The following is a 16,253-nucleotide window of genomic DNA, read 5'->3' on the forward strand; positions in this document are numbered from 1 at the left end:
CGCTGTATTCAGAAGGGTTGGCCAGATCGTCCGTCCGCTAAGACTTCTGATCCGTTGCGGAACTACTACGCTTTGCGTTACTGCCTCATGGCTAGGGATGGTGTTATCCTCCTTTCTACCGAAAATGCTTTGCCGCGTGTTATGGTACCTGCGTCTTTGCGTGCTTCGGTCTTGCGCCTCCTTCACCAAGGGCACTGGGGTGTGTCTCGCACAAAATCTCTGGTGCGCCGTCATGTGTACTGGCCCGGCATCGACTCTGAAGTCGCACACATGGTCGCTGCCTGTGGCCCTTGTGCGTCACAGGCCGCCGCCCCGAAGTCATCTTTGTCACCGTGGCCTTCACCTGAGAAGCCCTGGGAGCGAATTCATGCTTACTTCGCGGGACCTTTTTTAGGTACTTATTGCCTTCTCATTACTGACGCCTACTCTAACTTTCCTTTCATTGTCCATTGCACGTCACCTACCAACGCGGCAACCACCAATGCTCTAGCTCGCATTTTCTCTTTGGAAGGCCTTCCCTCTACCCTCGTTACTGATAATGGTTAAGATCAGCACCAGGAAACCGATTCAGATATCAGAGGAGGAAAGAAAGAAGAGATCAGATAGAATGAGGAACTACTGGGAGAAAAAGAGAGCACAAGCATCTAACAAGTGATTGATCTTACATACCCCAAAGATGGGTGATTCAAAGGGGGGGGGGGGGGGGAGGGGGAGGAAAAAAAAATTTGCAAGGATGCAATGTGATTTGGAGTCCATGTTAAACTGTTGGTCTCCTATGAATCAGATTGTGTAGTTAGACAAGAGAATCAGCACGCAGTTCGCAAACTAAGTTTACTCTGTAGCAGAAATGGAATATCTCTTCCATGACCATTATACTATGAGTGTACCACATTATCTTCAAAGTTGGATGATTACTTATGTCTGCCAACAAATCTGTACATCATAAAATTTGATTGGAATGCAATCAAACATAAATATGAAACACTGTATTATGAGAAGGAAAATAGCTACTCACTAAACAGCGGAGATGCTGAGTTGCAGATAGGCTCAACAAAAAGACTTTCACAACTAAAGCTTTCGGCCATTGGCCTTTGTTGACAAAGGCCAATGGCCGAAAGCTTTAATTGTGAAAGTCTATTTGTTGTGCCTATCTGTGACTCAGCATCTCCGAAATATGGTGAGTAGCAACTTTCCTTCTGATTATATTGTTACGTTCCATCCTGGATTTTCTGTTGTTTGATACGAGGGGCGTTTGAAAAGTCCATGCATCCATGCAAAGTCTTTAGAGATGGCATCACCGGTGCGTGTCGAGGTCATGTTTAGTTAGCAGCATCTTTGGAAAGAACGCACACCAAGTTTCAGCTATATTGGTCTATTTCTTTGTGTTTGGCATTTGTGTGAGTCAAGAAGTAGATTTATTGTCAAGAAATGGACGAAGAAGAATTTTGTTTGGTGATTAATCATTACTTTATGAAAGGCAAAATGCCTCAGGAGACTAAAGAGCAGCTTGATAAACATTACAGTGACTTTGCACCTTCGATTAGAACAGTTTATAAGTGGTTTCAAGATTTTCGGAGTGGCCATATGGGCACAAGTGATGCTGATGAACGCTCTGGATGCCCTGTGGAGATCACGACTCCAGAAATCATTGGTAAAATCCATGATATGGTGATGGCTGACAGAAGAGTTAAGGTGTGTGAGATTGCTAGTGCTGTGGGAATCTCAAATGAATGCATACATAATATTTTGCATGAACATTTGGATATGAGAAAGCTATCCACAAGATGGGTTCCGCGATTGCTCATGCTTGACCAAATATGAAATCGTGTGAAGTGTTGCAAGGATGGTTTGCAGCTGTTCAGGAAGAATCCGCAGGACTTTAAGCATTGTTTTGTCACTGTGGATGAAATGTAGACACATTACTATATTCCTGAGACCAAACAACAATTTAAACAATGGATTACCAAGGGAGAATCTGCACCAAAAAAGGCGAAGACCATTCCTTCGACCGGAAAGGTTATAGCGACTGTTTTTTAGGATTCACAAAGGATAATCCTCATTGACTATGTGGAAAACAGTAAAACTATTACAGGTGCATATTATTCATCATTATTGGACCATTTGAAAACCAAGCAGTAAGAAAAACGCTCGCGATTTGATCGCAAAAAAGTCTTTTTCCATCACGACAATACACCAGCACACACCTCAGCAGTTGTGATCACAAAATTAATGGAAATAGGATTCCAACTCGTTTCATAGTCCCCCCCCCTCCCCCATTCTCCAGACTTGGCTCTCTCGGACTACTATTTGTTCCCCAATTTGAAGAAATGGCTGGTGGGACAAAGATTTTATTCAAACGAGGTGGTGATTGCAGCACCTAATAGCTATTTTGCTGACTTGGAGAATTCTTTTTATTCGGAAGGGATCAACAAATTAGAACAGCGTTGGAAGATGTGTAAAAGTCTAAAAGGAGACTATGTCGAAAAATAAAAAAGGTTTACCCCAAACACATAAATAGTTTTTATTTTTGCATGGACTTATCAAACGCCCCTCGTAAATATGAAACACTTTAGATATATTTGTTGGGATAAGAAAGGGGGCACTGTACATACTGGGTACATTCCTCTTCGCAGTACAGCCTTCATGTATTGCTCATAATGCAAGTGGTAAAATAAGGATATAGGTTAGCCCATTTGTGTTACTGAAACTGGGAACTACGAACAATAAGAAGTAACAGTAATCTGAATTTTAGCTTTGTTTGTTAACTTTTTGTCTTTCACATCAGTGAATGTATATAGGCTTTTGATATTGGATCCATTTAGGTGTACATGAACTAACACACTGAGAAATTATTTTTATTGAGTTCAAAAGTAATACTCTTTGGTTTCTTGAATTCACCTCATGTATCGCAATTCAGTGTATAATCTGTTTGACCTACATTCTTCCACAGCATCAGATTATTTCATTGTCCCGCATTGCACCATTTTCTATCAAATTATTCTTCTTATTCATACATGATGCATGCATAAAAATAAAGTTTTCTTTTGTATGTTTTCAGTATGGCACTTAAACATCTCTTTTTCTTTGTTACAGGAATTAATGAAACTGATGGGCCTTAAATCCTGGATGCTTTGGACTGGTTGGCTGGTTAATGCTTTATTTGTAAATATGATCTCTGTTACTGGTATTGTCCTAGTGATGAAGTTTGGCGTGGGAAAGATGCCACCTCTAATAGAAAAAGCTGATGCTACTGTGTTATGGGTTTTTCTTATTGTGTTCTGCATCTCGTCAATCGTTTGTTTCTTTGCCATAAGTTCATTCTTTGAAAAGGGTAAGTATGATGTTGTGAGTTAATTAAATTGGACGTTTACTGTTCTATGTTGAATAGTTACTCAGATATGAGTTTGGGTATGAAGTTCCTTATTACAACATCCTTGTATGATATGTTCTTGGTATTCTTGTCTTCTCAAACTAATGTACAATCTCAAGATAACTGATGATAGCTCAAGATTGTACTCTTGTTTGATGCTACAAGAATACCCAGAATATTTTGTATAGGCATAAATTTTTTCATGAATTTGCAGCATAAAGAGCAATTACTCATTCTTTTTCCTATCAGAGTGTTTGTTTCACAATGATGTGTGGATGCGTTATGCAGTTTTTTGCAATCGGGCAGCTGGATATCCCCCATGATTACCTTCAATTTGGCATTTTTGATCTGAAGTTGATGTTTGTGTAGTTGCTATACCCTGTCAGTTAGCACTATTGAACGTTTGCTCTCAAATACAGCTGTAATATGAAAGAAAATTAGAAATACAATTAGTTACAGGTCTTTTAGTGCCTCATACTTCCAGTATTGTATGTTGGAACTTCAAATGTTCTTCTGTTAGGAAATGACATAATGAAATTGGAGATAAACTAAATGTAAAGAACAATAAATGAAAATGAGGAAAAACAAACTTGGGTCGTGAAAAAGGCAGGTTAATGTGGAAATTTCAGATGGCATTGTGGAGCTAACAGTTGGATAACAATGACACACTGATAAAATAAAGAAGTTAAGCTAATTTGTATTTCTAATTTAGCCATACTTACTTTTTTCCATACTTTCCTTTTATTGTTCAGGTGCTCCAGGATAATTCCTTCCATAACATCATTTTAACTTACTGTTCTCTTGGTCATTTCACTCTTAGTGATAATAGTAAGATGTTGAATTATTGTTGTAGTTTTTCTTTAAGACCATTCAGTCAGTTAACATGGAGATCACTTGCTGGAAGTTTGAAAGCATTATGGAACTTGGTTGGGAAATAGTCAAACAAATGCAAGATTTGAACACTACAGTCTAATTGCTCATCTAAGCAAGCATTGAATAATGACTCGAATTAAATACACTACTCCTGATTGCAAAATCCTATGCAAGGAGGTACATGGCTGAGCATGAATACGAGCAGAGCCAGAGCGAATACTAAAAGTCCAGTACCTGGGCCTGACCGACATAGATGTCCCTCTTGGACCGCTGTCTGTCCTGAAGTCTCCCATGGGTTATGCCGCCCTGTCTTTGTACTGTGCTGCAGCCCACGCTGGTCCTTCCATGTTGGTACTTCAGGACACCAACCTGCAGGGCCTTGTGTATGACCATACATGGTCACTGCCAATGCACGGCTGTGCCTCGCAGGGAGATCACGTGATACCTTGTGAGTCTACAACACCCTTCCTGTGGTGTCTCTTTTGTACTCTGAGTACTTTCTAGAAAACTGAATTGTTCCGGTTGCTGTTCTGTTGCCTTTCAGGCACGCATTTTTTAATATGCCCCCCCCCCCCCCCTCCCACTCTCTGTAGGGAAAAGTTTGAAGTGCTCTCCTCAGTGACTACAAATTCTTATACCATGTTTTTCACAAATTTTATTGCATTAATTGGGGAAAAATACATATTTGCTTTACAATAACATTCAAAGATGTGCACAACTGCTTTAAAACTGTCCATGATAAAAATACGTAAAACTCAATCTTTTCCTGTTAGAGAAATGTTTACATTTTTACATTTCACACTTAAAATCATTGTTATATATCCTAATGCCTGTAGTAAGATACATTGTATTTTACAGTACAAGACATTTCTTATCATCCTACCAATTCTCTTTTCTGGTAGGATGGGTATACATACTATTTTACGATCAACTTTACAACGAATTGCACTTGATACATTGATTTATGTTTCATAGCTTAATTACTGTTTCAGTACCTGAAAGAGAAAACACTTCACACTAGTTCTTTTCACACCTTGTACCAGTGTTATCATTTTTCAGCATTTGTCCATTTTTGTATTAATACTTTGATAAACACCACTATTAACTTCACTTCTAACGTGTCTAGCAGGCATTAGAGATCTGTCAAAAATTGCCTCTTCCCTGTCTCAAGTTGTGCTTATCATAGGCAGATACCTGACTTTATCCATCTTTGGGCTCTGATTTACAATTTCGTTTTTAACACACATTTTTCTACAATAATTGTTACGCTTTGTTCTGCACACAAAGTTAAAACAGTCTCAGCAACATTTACAATATCTGCATAGGCAGTATATCATCACAGTATTTACTACACCAGAGCCCATGAAACCCTAGAAACAGAAATGACTCAATGAGAAGTTACTGAAGGCACATCAGTCCTATTATTCAATCTCACTTTGTAGCTCATCCAACTTATGTCCTGCAGCCATTAGGTTATGTAACTGCCTAATTGTAAGTTATATTTTCAGGTGCAGCTTAAATTTACTAATATTCCTTGTGTCATTATTCTCTATGCAGCAACCTGTTTCCATGCTTAAGTTCAGAACAGTATCACTGCTTGGCACATATGTTTGTATTATATGTTCAGACTGTATCAGCATCTGAGCCGTACACCTATGATATTTACCTAAAAATTTTAACTTCCCTGTGCCTCGGAGCATCATAACTATGGGACTTCCATCATGACACATGAAATTGCCTTAGTCTACTGCTGCAACAAACAGCTATTTTTTATTACTTACTGGTGTTCTCAGACTTAACATTATTAGTTTCTGCACACAATCCTTCACAATTCTTTGCACTGGTTGCAGAATCTTAGCCTCACACTTCTCCAAGATCATATCTGAACAAAAGTATAAATACCATTTCAAAATTCTAAGGCTCTGACCTATTGTGTTACACTGTAATTTCCCATTATTTACCTTCGCATATTGATGTTTTGCGTCATCTACTAGCAGTAGCTCTTTTTCTGGGGCAATATTTGTAAATAAATGTCTTGTTATGCCCACTTCTGATGATAATGATAGTATTTTGTAGAGGTTATACATGTCTTTCTCTACTAGCAGGACCTTTAACACATAACATAAGATGTTCCAGCAATGAAAACATCAAGGTCGCTTCTGGAACCCCTTGTCTCTTATTAATTCTACAAACTTTACAATTTGAGCGGGATTGATCAGATGCAGCTGTAGAATAGCTTCCTGAGAATTGACAATCACTGATAATAACATATTGTATTTCTGATATTGCTAACTGAAAATGCCCTGTCTGTTGTACCAGCTGTTGGTTAACGGTGATCAAAATTACAGCTTGCTGTAACAGTTTGTCAGTACTGTCTGTGCTCAGGCGTCTTTGTGATCCCCAGAGGCAACTTTCTGTGTTTCCTAGTAAGCTTCTTCTTTTGATAACTTTCACATTTCTGGGTATATTTTTCTTTATTGGAATTAAAATCAAGGGAAAATTACAACCATTACCAATACAGTGTCCCCTCTGGAATTGCTTCTGCTACCACTTGGGGGCAGTCTACTGACACATTCTCCTCTGTAGTGTTTAGGACACTCGTTCCTCCTGGGGTCCTATTGTTAATACTGAAACAATTTGGTTGTGCTCTTTTTGCTTCTGTCTGGCATTACCTGTTGCCTGTCCCTATTGCAATGCAATACTTAATGTGTTTCTGTCACTACATGCTCTCATCTTTCCAAATGTCTCTCACTTTGTGCTTAAGAATCTCTCACAAGAGCTCCTATTTTCTTTGAATGTACTAAGTGGAACTCATCCTGTGACTCCATTTTCCTTTCCTTACATGCCTTTCGCTGCGCATGATGTTTCTCTGAAAGAGCAATCTCTTTCTTCTACCTGCACAATCATACTAGTAAGAGTCTGAATACTAATACCTATCTGCAATGCGTGGAGCTCATCCTCTTACTCTGTCTTCATTCTGATCCGTTCCCTGTGGATCCAAGGGCTTCTGTTGGCATAACAGATTATGACTTCATGTACTCTGAAAAAATTTCAGCCCTGCAGCCAGTCAAATGGAATATCCACACCTTCCACAATTATATAGAAATAATGGCTCACTTGCATTACATTCAAGGGTTACAGTTCCCTCTGTCCCTGTAAATGTGTTGGCGATTTCCTGAATCTACACCCAACTAGGGTTATCTTCACACTACTATTGATGAGAAATCTCAGGCAATTAGTAAATCTGTCCTGACACTCCAGTTGTATAAACTCATTTGTGCTTTCACACTTGACTGTTAATATCTTTCCAGGTAAGATGCAAGGCAACTGCTTTCTTACACCTTTACATAGTTTTCCTGGCTTTTACTTCTCCTTTACGCATTTTGTACATGGCAAACACTTTCTGAGCAGTCTCTCATGTAATGACCATTTCGCATGCATTTAAAACATGTTAAGATCTTCTGACGCACACATGGGCATTTATGGCTTGGTGAATTATATTGTGAGTGCCTCACTACTCATGTTTGGTCCGTTTCCCTGCCTTTTCTTGATACAGCTGACCCCACCTACTTATTCTATTATCTGCACGACACTCTTGCACCATACGGCCGAGCTTCCCACGCATGAAACACTTGGAGGCTTTCTTCGTGGTCCACGGCACTGCACCACCACCTCAGGTGATTATCTTTTCTCAGGCTGAGGCTATTGCACTCTCCTGTGTCAGAGCTGTTTCTATAGCCGCTGCTAATATTAGCTGCTCACCTCGTGCATGCACTATTGTCTTTATCCTGTCATCTTAAAACCCTTGGATAAACACTGCTCGGCTTGATTTCCAAATGAGAGCAAGCTGCCCTCTAGCTCTGATTCTTGCATGGTACCTCTGATAGCTTTCCTGAAATGGCGTTACATGGTATCTAACCTTGAGCCCCAATGTGCTATACTTTCCCCACATTCTTGCCAACTTGTAAACATCTGACATGCGTAGAAGTCAAGTGTCTTTTTACTAGCATAGTTTTCTACTAATATGGCACTTAAATCTCCAGCTAATAACTTGCTATTGCAACTTATCTTAAAGTGATCTTTATTATTAGCTATAAAACTGTTCAGGCATAAATTTATTGAAAAGTCAATGTAAAACATGCGAGGTCTTAGAAAGGGTGTGGTGGTCTACTTCCCATACTAGGTAGTATAAACAAGTGCATTTCAGTCGTCACCTCATTTCAGTTTGTAGCACTCATTAAGAAAATTGGCACAAATAACAATTATTAATATAACTTTAACTTGTATAGTCATTGGCATACAAAAATATTTCTAGTGCTGATGAACTCGTCACAGTGACACAGTGTGGTGGCTTTGGTGTTGACGTAGCGTTATTGGATCATGTGCCACTAAATATAAGATTTTTACCCTAGGCATATTATATTTCAGTGAGTATTCTCCCCATGACAGCGTATGCAGATGTGATGGATTTTGGCAGCAGGAGAATTCACTGTGTGTTCAGTATCTCTTGCACCTTGAATGTTACCTACCTAGCAGCTGTGCTTAAGTTCTGCCCTTGGGCTAGACTGTCACCACCATTACTGACAAGCATGCACATTCAAAAATGAGTCTGCATGTGTATGTCCTCAGCATCTGTTGCATTACCAGATGTTGTTATTGTTACCCATTTTTATAGAAAGGTTTAAACCTTTCAGGAAATACACCTCAAGACATACACTGATTGAAAAGGTCTATTTATTTATTTATTTTCTGTCCATATAACAAAAAGTTTTCGGACATTGTCAGTAAAATTTAGCTTACATAACACACATACAGTAAAATGTTTACATTCTTTCATAACAACATATGGATCAGACACGTGTCTGTACACACTATTTTTCAAAAGGGCACTACAAGTAGATTCCTCCATAGTATAACACAATTTAGCTTATATTTATAATAGTACAGTACACATAATACAGTGTATAATTACATTCTTTCATACCTCTGATAGATTGGAGACATTGTCTATATACACCGTTTACCAAGATGGCATTACAACTTAAAGTCCTCTATCGAGTAACAACACGTCTCTATTAATAATTGCTTCAGTCTACTCTTTAGCATATTTAGATTTGCTTTCTTGAGTTCACAGAGTAGTGCATTGTAGAAAATTGCTCCCATTCTATGTGGGCTGTGGTCAGTTGCCTTTTCATTGGTCACAATTCTATGAAAATTTTCCCTTCCCCGTGTATCATAGTTGTGTACATTACTGTTTGTCATTTTAAATTCAGGATTTTGTTTCACAAACATGACTGTCTCCAGTATATACATGGAGTACACTGTAAGAATTTTATATTTCCTAAAGATATCTCTACAAGGATCTCTCTACAAGGATCTCTCTACTTTACCTTGGCTACCATTCTTACTGCCTTTTTTTGTGATCTAAAAAGTCAATATGAACTGCTGATGCCCCACCCCATATCTCAGTACCATACTGAAGGTGCGGATGAATCAACCCAAAATATATTTGCTTTAAAGTATCATGGTCCAAGAAGGCTGAGACCCGTTTCAGTAGATACACATTTCTAATGATTTTCTTGCAAATGTTATCTACATGTTCTTTCCATAAGTGTTCATCAACAACGATGCCCAGAAATTTATGTGAATTTGCATATGCGAGACCCAATGGGGATGTAAATACAGTATCAGTTATGGCAGCATTATAACTGTGGATGAACTTCATTATTACCGTTTTGTCTTTATTTACAAGAAGCTTGTTTGCTGTAAGGTATGCGGACAGAGTATTGGAACTGATCTCGGTACTGTTAGCTGCAGACTGCATATCACTGCCACAGCTGATGAAGGATATGTCATCGGCATAGCTTACAACCATGCAATTTTGGGGTTAAAATAAGTTATTTACATAAACAAGGATGAGAAAAGGCCCTAGTATGCTTCCTTGAGGCATGCCACATTGAAGTGTCGTGAAGGTTGATTTGGTTGTTAGGAACTGCTCATTATTTTTATAAGTTAGCTTTATACACTGTTTCCTGTCTTTCAAATAGGAAGTAAGTACTTTCAAGGCTAGTCCTCTCAACCCGTACTCTTCTAGCTTACACAGAAGAATGCTATGATTCCCAGTATCAAAGGCTTTACTCATATCTAGGAAAGTGCCTATTACCTTGTCACTTTTGTCCAGCTTATTTAATATTTCATGTATAGAAGATGCTACTGCTGTTGTAGAAGATCACCCTTTTCTAAATCCATGTTGTTGGTTGTTTAACAGATTGTGTTTGGTGGAATATGATTCAACTTGATTTAGTATTACTCTCTCTAACAATTTGCCTAGTTCCGAGGTTAATGATATTGGCCTGTAGTTTTTAGTGTCAGTTTTTAATCCCTTTTTATGCACTGGTATAATTTCAGTAATTTTGAAAAGGTTAGGGAATACACCATTACTGAGGGAGGTATTTATCAAGTGAGTCAGGGGTTTCACTAATTCATTCCTGCATTCTTTTAGCAGTTTAGGTGAAATGTCATCCCAGCCATAAGACATTTTTGGTCGAAGTGCTGATATGATTATTAGGACGTCCTTCTCAGTAATGCCATGGATATAAAAGGACTGGCTAGATTTTCCAAGACTAAAATTTTATGGCTTGACATGAACTTCATTTGTACCAACTGTACTGAACTTACGTATAAATTTCTCACACATTTCTTTTGGGTCATTTATTTCTTCACCATTTTCTTTTAATGTTATGTTGCTGTGTTCGCAGAAATTCTGTTTCCCACTTTCTTTATGCATTATTTTCCAGGCAGTTTTACTGATACAGCTAGAGTTCCTTATTTCAGAGGTATATTTCTGTGCTTTTAGGTTAGTCAAGGACTCTCTGTATGTTTTTCTGAGCAGTTTATATTTTGTTGAGAAATATTGTAGTTTAGTATCTCTAAAAAGTATATAGCAATCTTTCATTTTCTCCCTCAGTTCAATAACTTCAGAAGGGAGATTCTCTGCTTTATGGTTTACAGCTTTATTTACTTTAATGTAGTTTTCTAAGGTGTTTACATTTACTTTCTCTTTTCCTACATTTGTGAGAACATGGTCAGTACATGTCTTCGTATTTGCAGTGACTTGTGTAGGTTCTGAGTTCATTTGTTTAAAGTTATAACACTGTAATCCATCCATATAGTGCAAATAATTAACACTATTATTTAGTGAGTCTATGTTGATGTCTCCAACAAGCAACAAGTGTTTTTTATACACTGCTGTCCCCTCCAGCAAATCCTCTAGGCAATTTAGAAACTCTTCTGTGTTACTTCCAGGTGACCTATACGGTGCTGCTATAATACGGCTGTTGTTTCCATTCTTTAGGTTTACTGCTGCAACCTCAAATACCATTTCAGTACTTAGATCATCTATCCATTTCACTTTTTCACATTTTATATCATTTCTACTATAAATGCCTACCCCACCACTTTTGTGTGTCTTTCTGCAGTACAGGTTTATAAGTTTGTAATTTTTTAGTCTGTAACCATATGCTTGCTCTTCCTTGCATCCCGATTCACTTGCTAGGAAGAGGTGTGGCTTAGTTTCATTTAGGTAAACACTCAGCTGCTCTGTTTTATTAGTTACATACTAGACATTCTGATATGCAACAGTTAATTTATTATGCTTTCCTCTAAAAAACACATCACTGTTTACTTTGTGACTGAGAATTCTATTTAATTTGTCTTTTTCTTTGATAATTTCCCATATTTTGTCACACAAGAATTTTTTGCCTTCAAAATATAGGTGCATACCATGTCTGGTATGTAGGCTTCTTTTCAGTTTGCCTATATCTAATATTTTACATTTGCCAAAACGAGTACACATTTGTTTCATTTTAATGTTTGTTTTTCGAATCAACTTATTTACACACGAATTGCACATGAGATCATACCTGTGAGGCAGCGTTGTAATAATGGTGTTTCATGATTTATTTTTTTCTAGGAGGTTTTCCAGGCTTGCTAGGCAATTTCATTCTTCATTTCTTTTGATGTCATTGGCACCAGCTATACACATTAGATATTCATTCTCTTCTTTCTTGTTTCCCTGCAGGTTGACATCAGTAACAGATTTCGTACTTGCATTTGGTTTCACTATTCCTATTGCTTGGATACCTTTGTAATTGTCCTGTAAAACACTCGCAAAATTTCTGCCGTGGCTGTCTGTTAATAAGAGAATGTTGTACCTTTTTTTCGACGGTTTGACGATCGTACTTTTTACCCCTTTTTTTTCCCCTCCACTGCATAGTTTATGAAGTTCATTTTCGCCATATTTCACACTTTCACATTTATCACTATTGGTTTCTGGTAAGAGCTGAGGCACAGGTAGTGCAAGTCTAACTGTTTTGCGAGAGTTTTCACTTTTTTTTTTTTTTTTTTCTTTTTTTTTTTTTTTTTTTTTTTTTGCTGCGAAGGTTACTTTTTGTAACGTTTTCTATAGACACACTCGAAATTACCTCATATTTCGATCCAGTCACTTGACTACAGTTTTCGGAATAAAGGTTATTAAAATTGTTTTCACACTCGAGACTTGGTTTGCTTACTGTAGGTGACATTTTTTCGCCTTGGGCTTTACATTTGCCTTTCACTGTTTTCCATTCCATCGACTTATAGTTGCTAACTTTCGGCAGTACACTCATGTTTTGTCTCGACCTAAGCTCCATATTTTCATGCTTTAGGCTGTCATTTTCTTTTCTTAATCCTATGATTACTGATTGTAAACTTGAAATACGTTCACTATACATTTTAAGTTCATCTTTGCACTTCATACAAGCGATCTTTTTAACTGCATCGCTGTAATTTAATTTAGCAGTAACATCATGTACATCTATACTTACCGCCATCTTGTCGAGGATCTTGCTAAAGGATGGCCCTATCAAGCCCATATAAGATGTTTTTACTCTTCTAGAAACATCATCATAACCACTTTAGTGACTCAATGGAGTTCCTGTTCTTCTTAAGGATTGTGTTGTTTAAACTGATTACCAGTGATGCTTGTGAAGTAGTTGTGTTGGAGTAAATCTAATGAATCAGTATTTCATTGTTTATGTTTAAGGTCCTTGTTTGTTTCCACTATTAGGAAATATTAATAATAGAATATGGTGACAAGTGGTTTCAGTGAGTCATCATTTCTGTAACAGACACTCTCTGGGGACATTGATGTGAATTTTGATTATAGCTGTGTGTCAATTACCTGTGCCACTATTAAATAACGTGACTGAAAATTCATTCTCGTAATTTCACATAATGATACTTCTCGTTAACTTTATTGCCCACCTCTGCAGCTGAGAGGTCAGCATAGCAGAATCCTAAGCAAGGGCTCCAGGTTTCATTTCCAGCTGGGTCAGTGATTTTTTTCTTCTTGGGGATTGGGCTTTAGCCGGCCAGTGTGGCCGAGTGGTTCTAGGCGCTACAGTCTGGAACCGCACGACCGCTACGGTCGCAGGTTCGAATCCTGCCTCGGGCATGGATGTGTGTGATGTCCTTAGGTTAGTTAGGTTTAAGTAGTTCTAAGTTCTAGAGGACTGATGACCTCAGTAGTTAAGTCCCATAGTGCTCAGAGCCATTTGAACCATTTTTTGATTGGGTTTTGAGTTATCTCCATCATAATTTTATCCTCATTGACATGCAAGTCATTGAATTGGCATCAGCTAAAAAGATTTTCACCAGGTGAATGGTCTACCCCATGGGAGGTCCTAGCCACATGCATGTTTCATTAACTTTATTTTAATGTAAATGTAGTGTAATGTGGAGTTAAATAGCTGCTGTTGACACAATGTTTCATTTTATAGCAACTATGGCTGTGACATTTGGAAGTTCTGCATGGTTTGTGCTGTATTTTGCTGTACATGCCTTCTCTGGAACAGCAGGAAAGTTAGTTGAAAAATTACTGTGTCTGCTGCCTCAAGGGGGTCTTCTTCGTGGGCTGATTATAATGTGGCAGTATGAGTTAAGAGGTAAGTCTGCACATATCACAAGAGGAATTTTGAACTGAGTAGTAAATTGAAGTTACAGAACCAATTCCAGTGTTTTAAACCACAGCTGTGTGGTTGATCCTTGCTGGAATATCAATGTATCATAATTAGCTGCACTGTAGTGATAAGTTGGCAAGTATATTAAAGAAAGCACCAGATTCTATAATTTTTTGAGGTTGAAACTGCTATCTCTGTTCGTCACTAAGTGAAATTCAACTGCTTCTTTCACCATGGAGCTACAGATTCAATTTATGCATACTGTTTTTGCCACTCAATGTCTGATGGTTATATGTCTGTTATTTAAAATGGCAGAATGAGTGCTGTACTGTCAGTATGTGGCTCATTATGAAGATGACCACAAGGTATGCAGCAAAAATATTAGCAGCAGCAGCAGAAGAAGAAGAAGAGTAGTTTCTGCGGGTGGACTCTGGAAATTTAATAGATCAGTTACTGCACCACGAGAACACAAAAATGCACACCATCACACACTTCCAGCCTTTTCGTACATTTTACAGAATCACAACTTTGTATCAGGAGTCTTTCAGTAAGACACAGAATTGTCTGCTACAAGGATCAGAATCTGTAAAAAGATTTTGTAATCTCCATATTCCCCATTCAGGTTGCACTGGCAAGCATTAAAACTACAACGTAAGAATAATATTTAATTCTCTCCTTACTTAATTTACAGAAAGGAGTTGACTTTGTACTTCTGTTGTGTGGACAATAACAGTCAAAACTAAAATAGTTGCTGTTTTATTTTGACATAGTAGTTATTATTAAGCAGTTAAAGAAAAACTTGGGATTCAGTTCAGTACCAGAGAACTCCTTTTACAAATAACTGAACTTGGTGTTATTCAGTTTCACACCCTCCCACATGTAGATTAGTCAGACACTGAGCAATACAGGGGTAAACAATCCTTAGAGCAGTAATGACACAAGGAAAAGAAAAGATTTCATTTTGAGATACAACCTGACCTACAGTTCTGATGTTATATAAAGTGGTTGTTGCATCATATTGTTACCAAAAACTATTTTCTTAACCAGGAAAAAAACACCCCTTTAAATCACTACCTTTCAATTGTGGTATTGTTTTGCAAATGTTTATTCTTAAAGACTGCAGTACTTTTGTGCTTTACTTGATAATATGTGGCCACTAATTTACTCCCTTTATGTACCACTGTTACTGTTGCCATTTGGAAGGGAAAGAATTGTAATTGTTGTGTTATTTGTCACTTGTGTAGGTTATTACATGCAAATAGTGTTTTCCTGAAGCTTGTTATTAGAATCTGACTAAAACTGCTTGTTCATCAACACTTGACACCTTAGAACTGGTTTTCTCCAATTAGAGTTGAAGATGTCATGTTTGGGACATCTGTTCTTGTACCATGCCACAACAGAGCATGAGTTCACTTGGCAGTGCTTGAGCTACATAATAGTTGACGCTCTCAATATGTCATTTACCTTAAAGAACGCTACTGTTCGACCAAGCCTTAACTGAGAAACATATGATAACTGTCACCTGCATGTTACAGTGGTGAGCAAAAGATGTCAGTTAACAGATAATTTTAATTAGATTGTAGTTGCAAGTTGCACACATTGTCCCATAAGAACGACATAAGTTTTCACAGCTAACAAATGTTGTGTGTGTGTGTGTGTGTGTGTGTGTGTGTGTGTGTGTGTGTGTGTGTGTGTGTGTGCGCGCGCGCGCGCAAAAATATTTCCTTTACTGTGCATTTTTCTGTTTACAGGTGATGGACTTCAGTGGAATACTGTGATTTCTCCTCCAGTTGGTAACCCTGAAGACCTAACTATGGCTGATGTATTTTTAATGTACCTTCTTAGTATACTTCTTTACATTTTAATTACTAATTATATGGATACAGTTAAGCCAGGAAAATATGGTGTTGCCAGATCTTGGTATTACATGTTTGCGGTAAGTGCCAGTTGTGTTACTGTCGAAATATTTATGCATTGTATGACATTTTTAATCTGATATCAAAAAGTGCAGC

At 37.9% G+C, this 16,253-nt stretch overlaps 1 protein-coding gene across 1 annotated transcript in view; it reads left to right on the plus strand.

Moving 5' to 3' along the window:
* The window catches only part of LOC126475260 (phospholipid-transporting ATPase ABCA1-like), a 407,094-nt gene that overhangs the window by 125,895 nt on the left and 264,946 nt on the right, over window positions 1–16,253 (plus strand). The window contains exons 6-8 of the mRNA XM_050102975.1: window positions 3,094–3,331; window positions 14,062–14,226; window positions 15,993–16,177. Of these exons, the coding sequence (XP_049958932.1) occupies window positions 3,094–3,331; window positions 14,062–14,226; window positions 15,993–16,177 (588 nt within the window). The remainder of the gene's footprint in view (window positions 1–3,093; window positions 3,332–14,061; window positions 14,227–15,992; window positions 16,178–16,253) is intronic.

Source organism: Schistocerca serialis, chromosome 4 (genome assembly GCF_023864345.2).
Source record: "Schistocerca serialis cubense isolate TAMUIC-IGC-003099 chromosome 4, iqSchSeri2.2, whole genome shotgun sequence".
NCBI lineage: Eukaryota > Metazoa > Arthropoda > Insecta > Orthoptera > Acrididae > Schistocerca > Schistocerca serialis.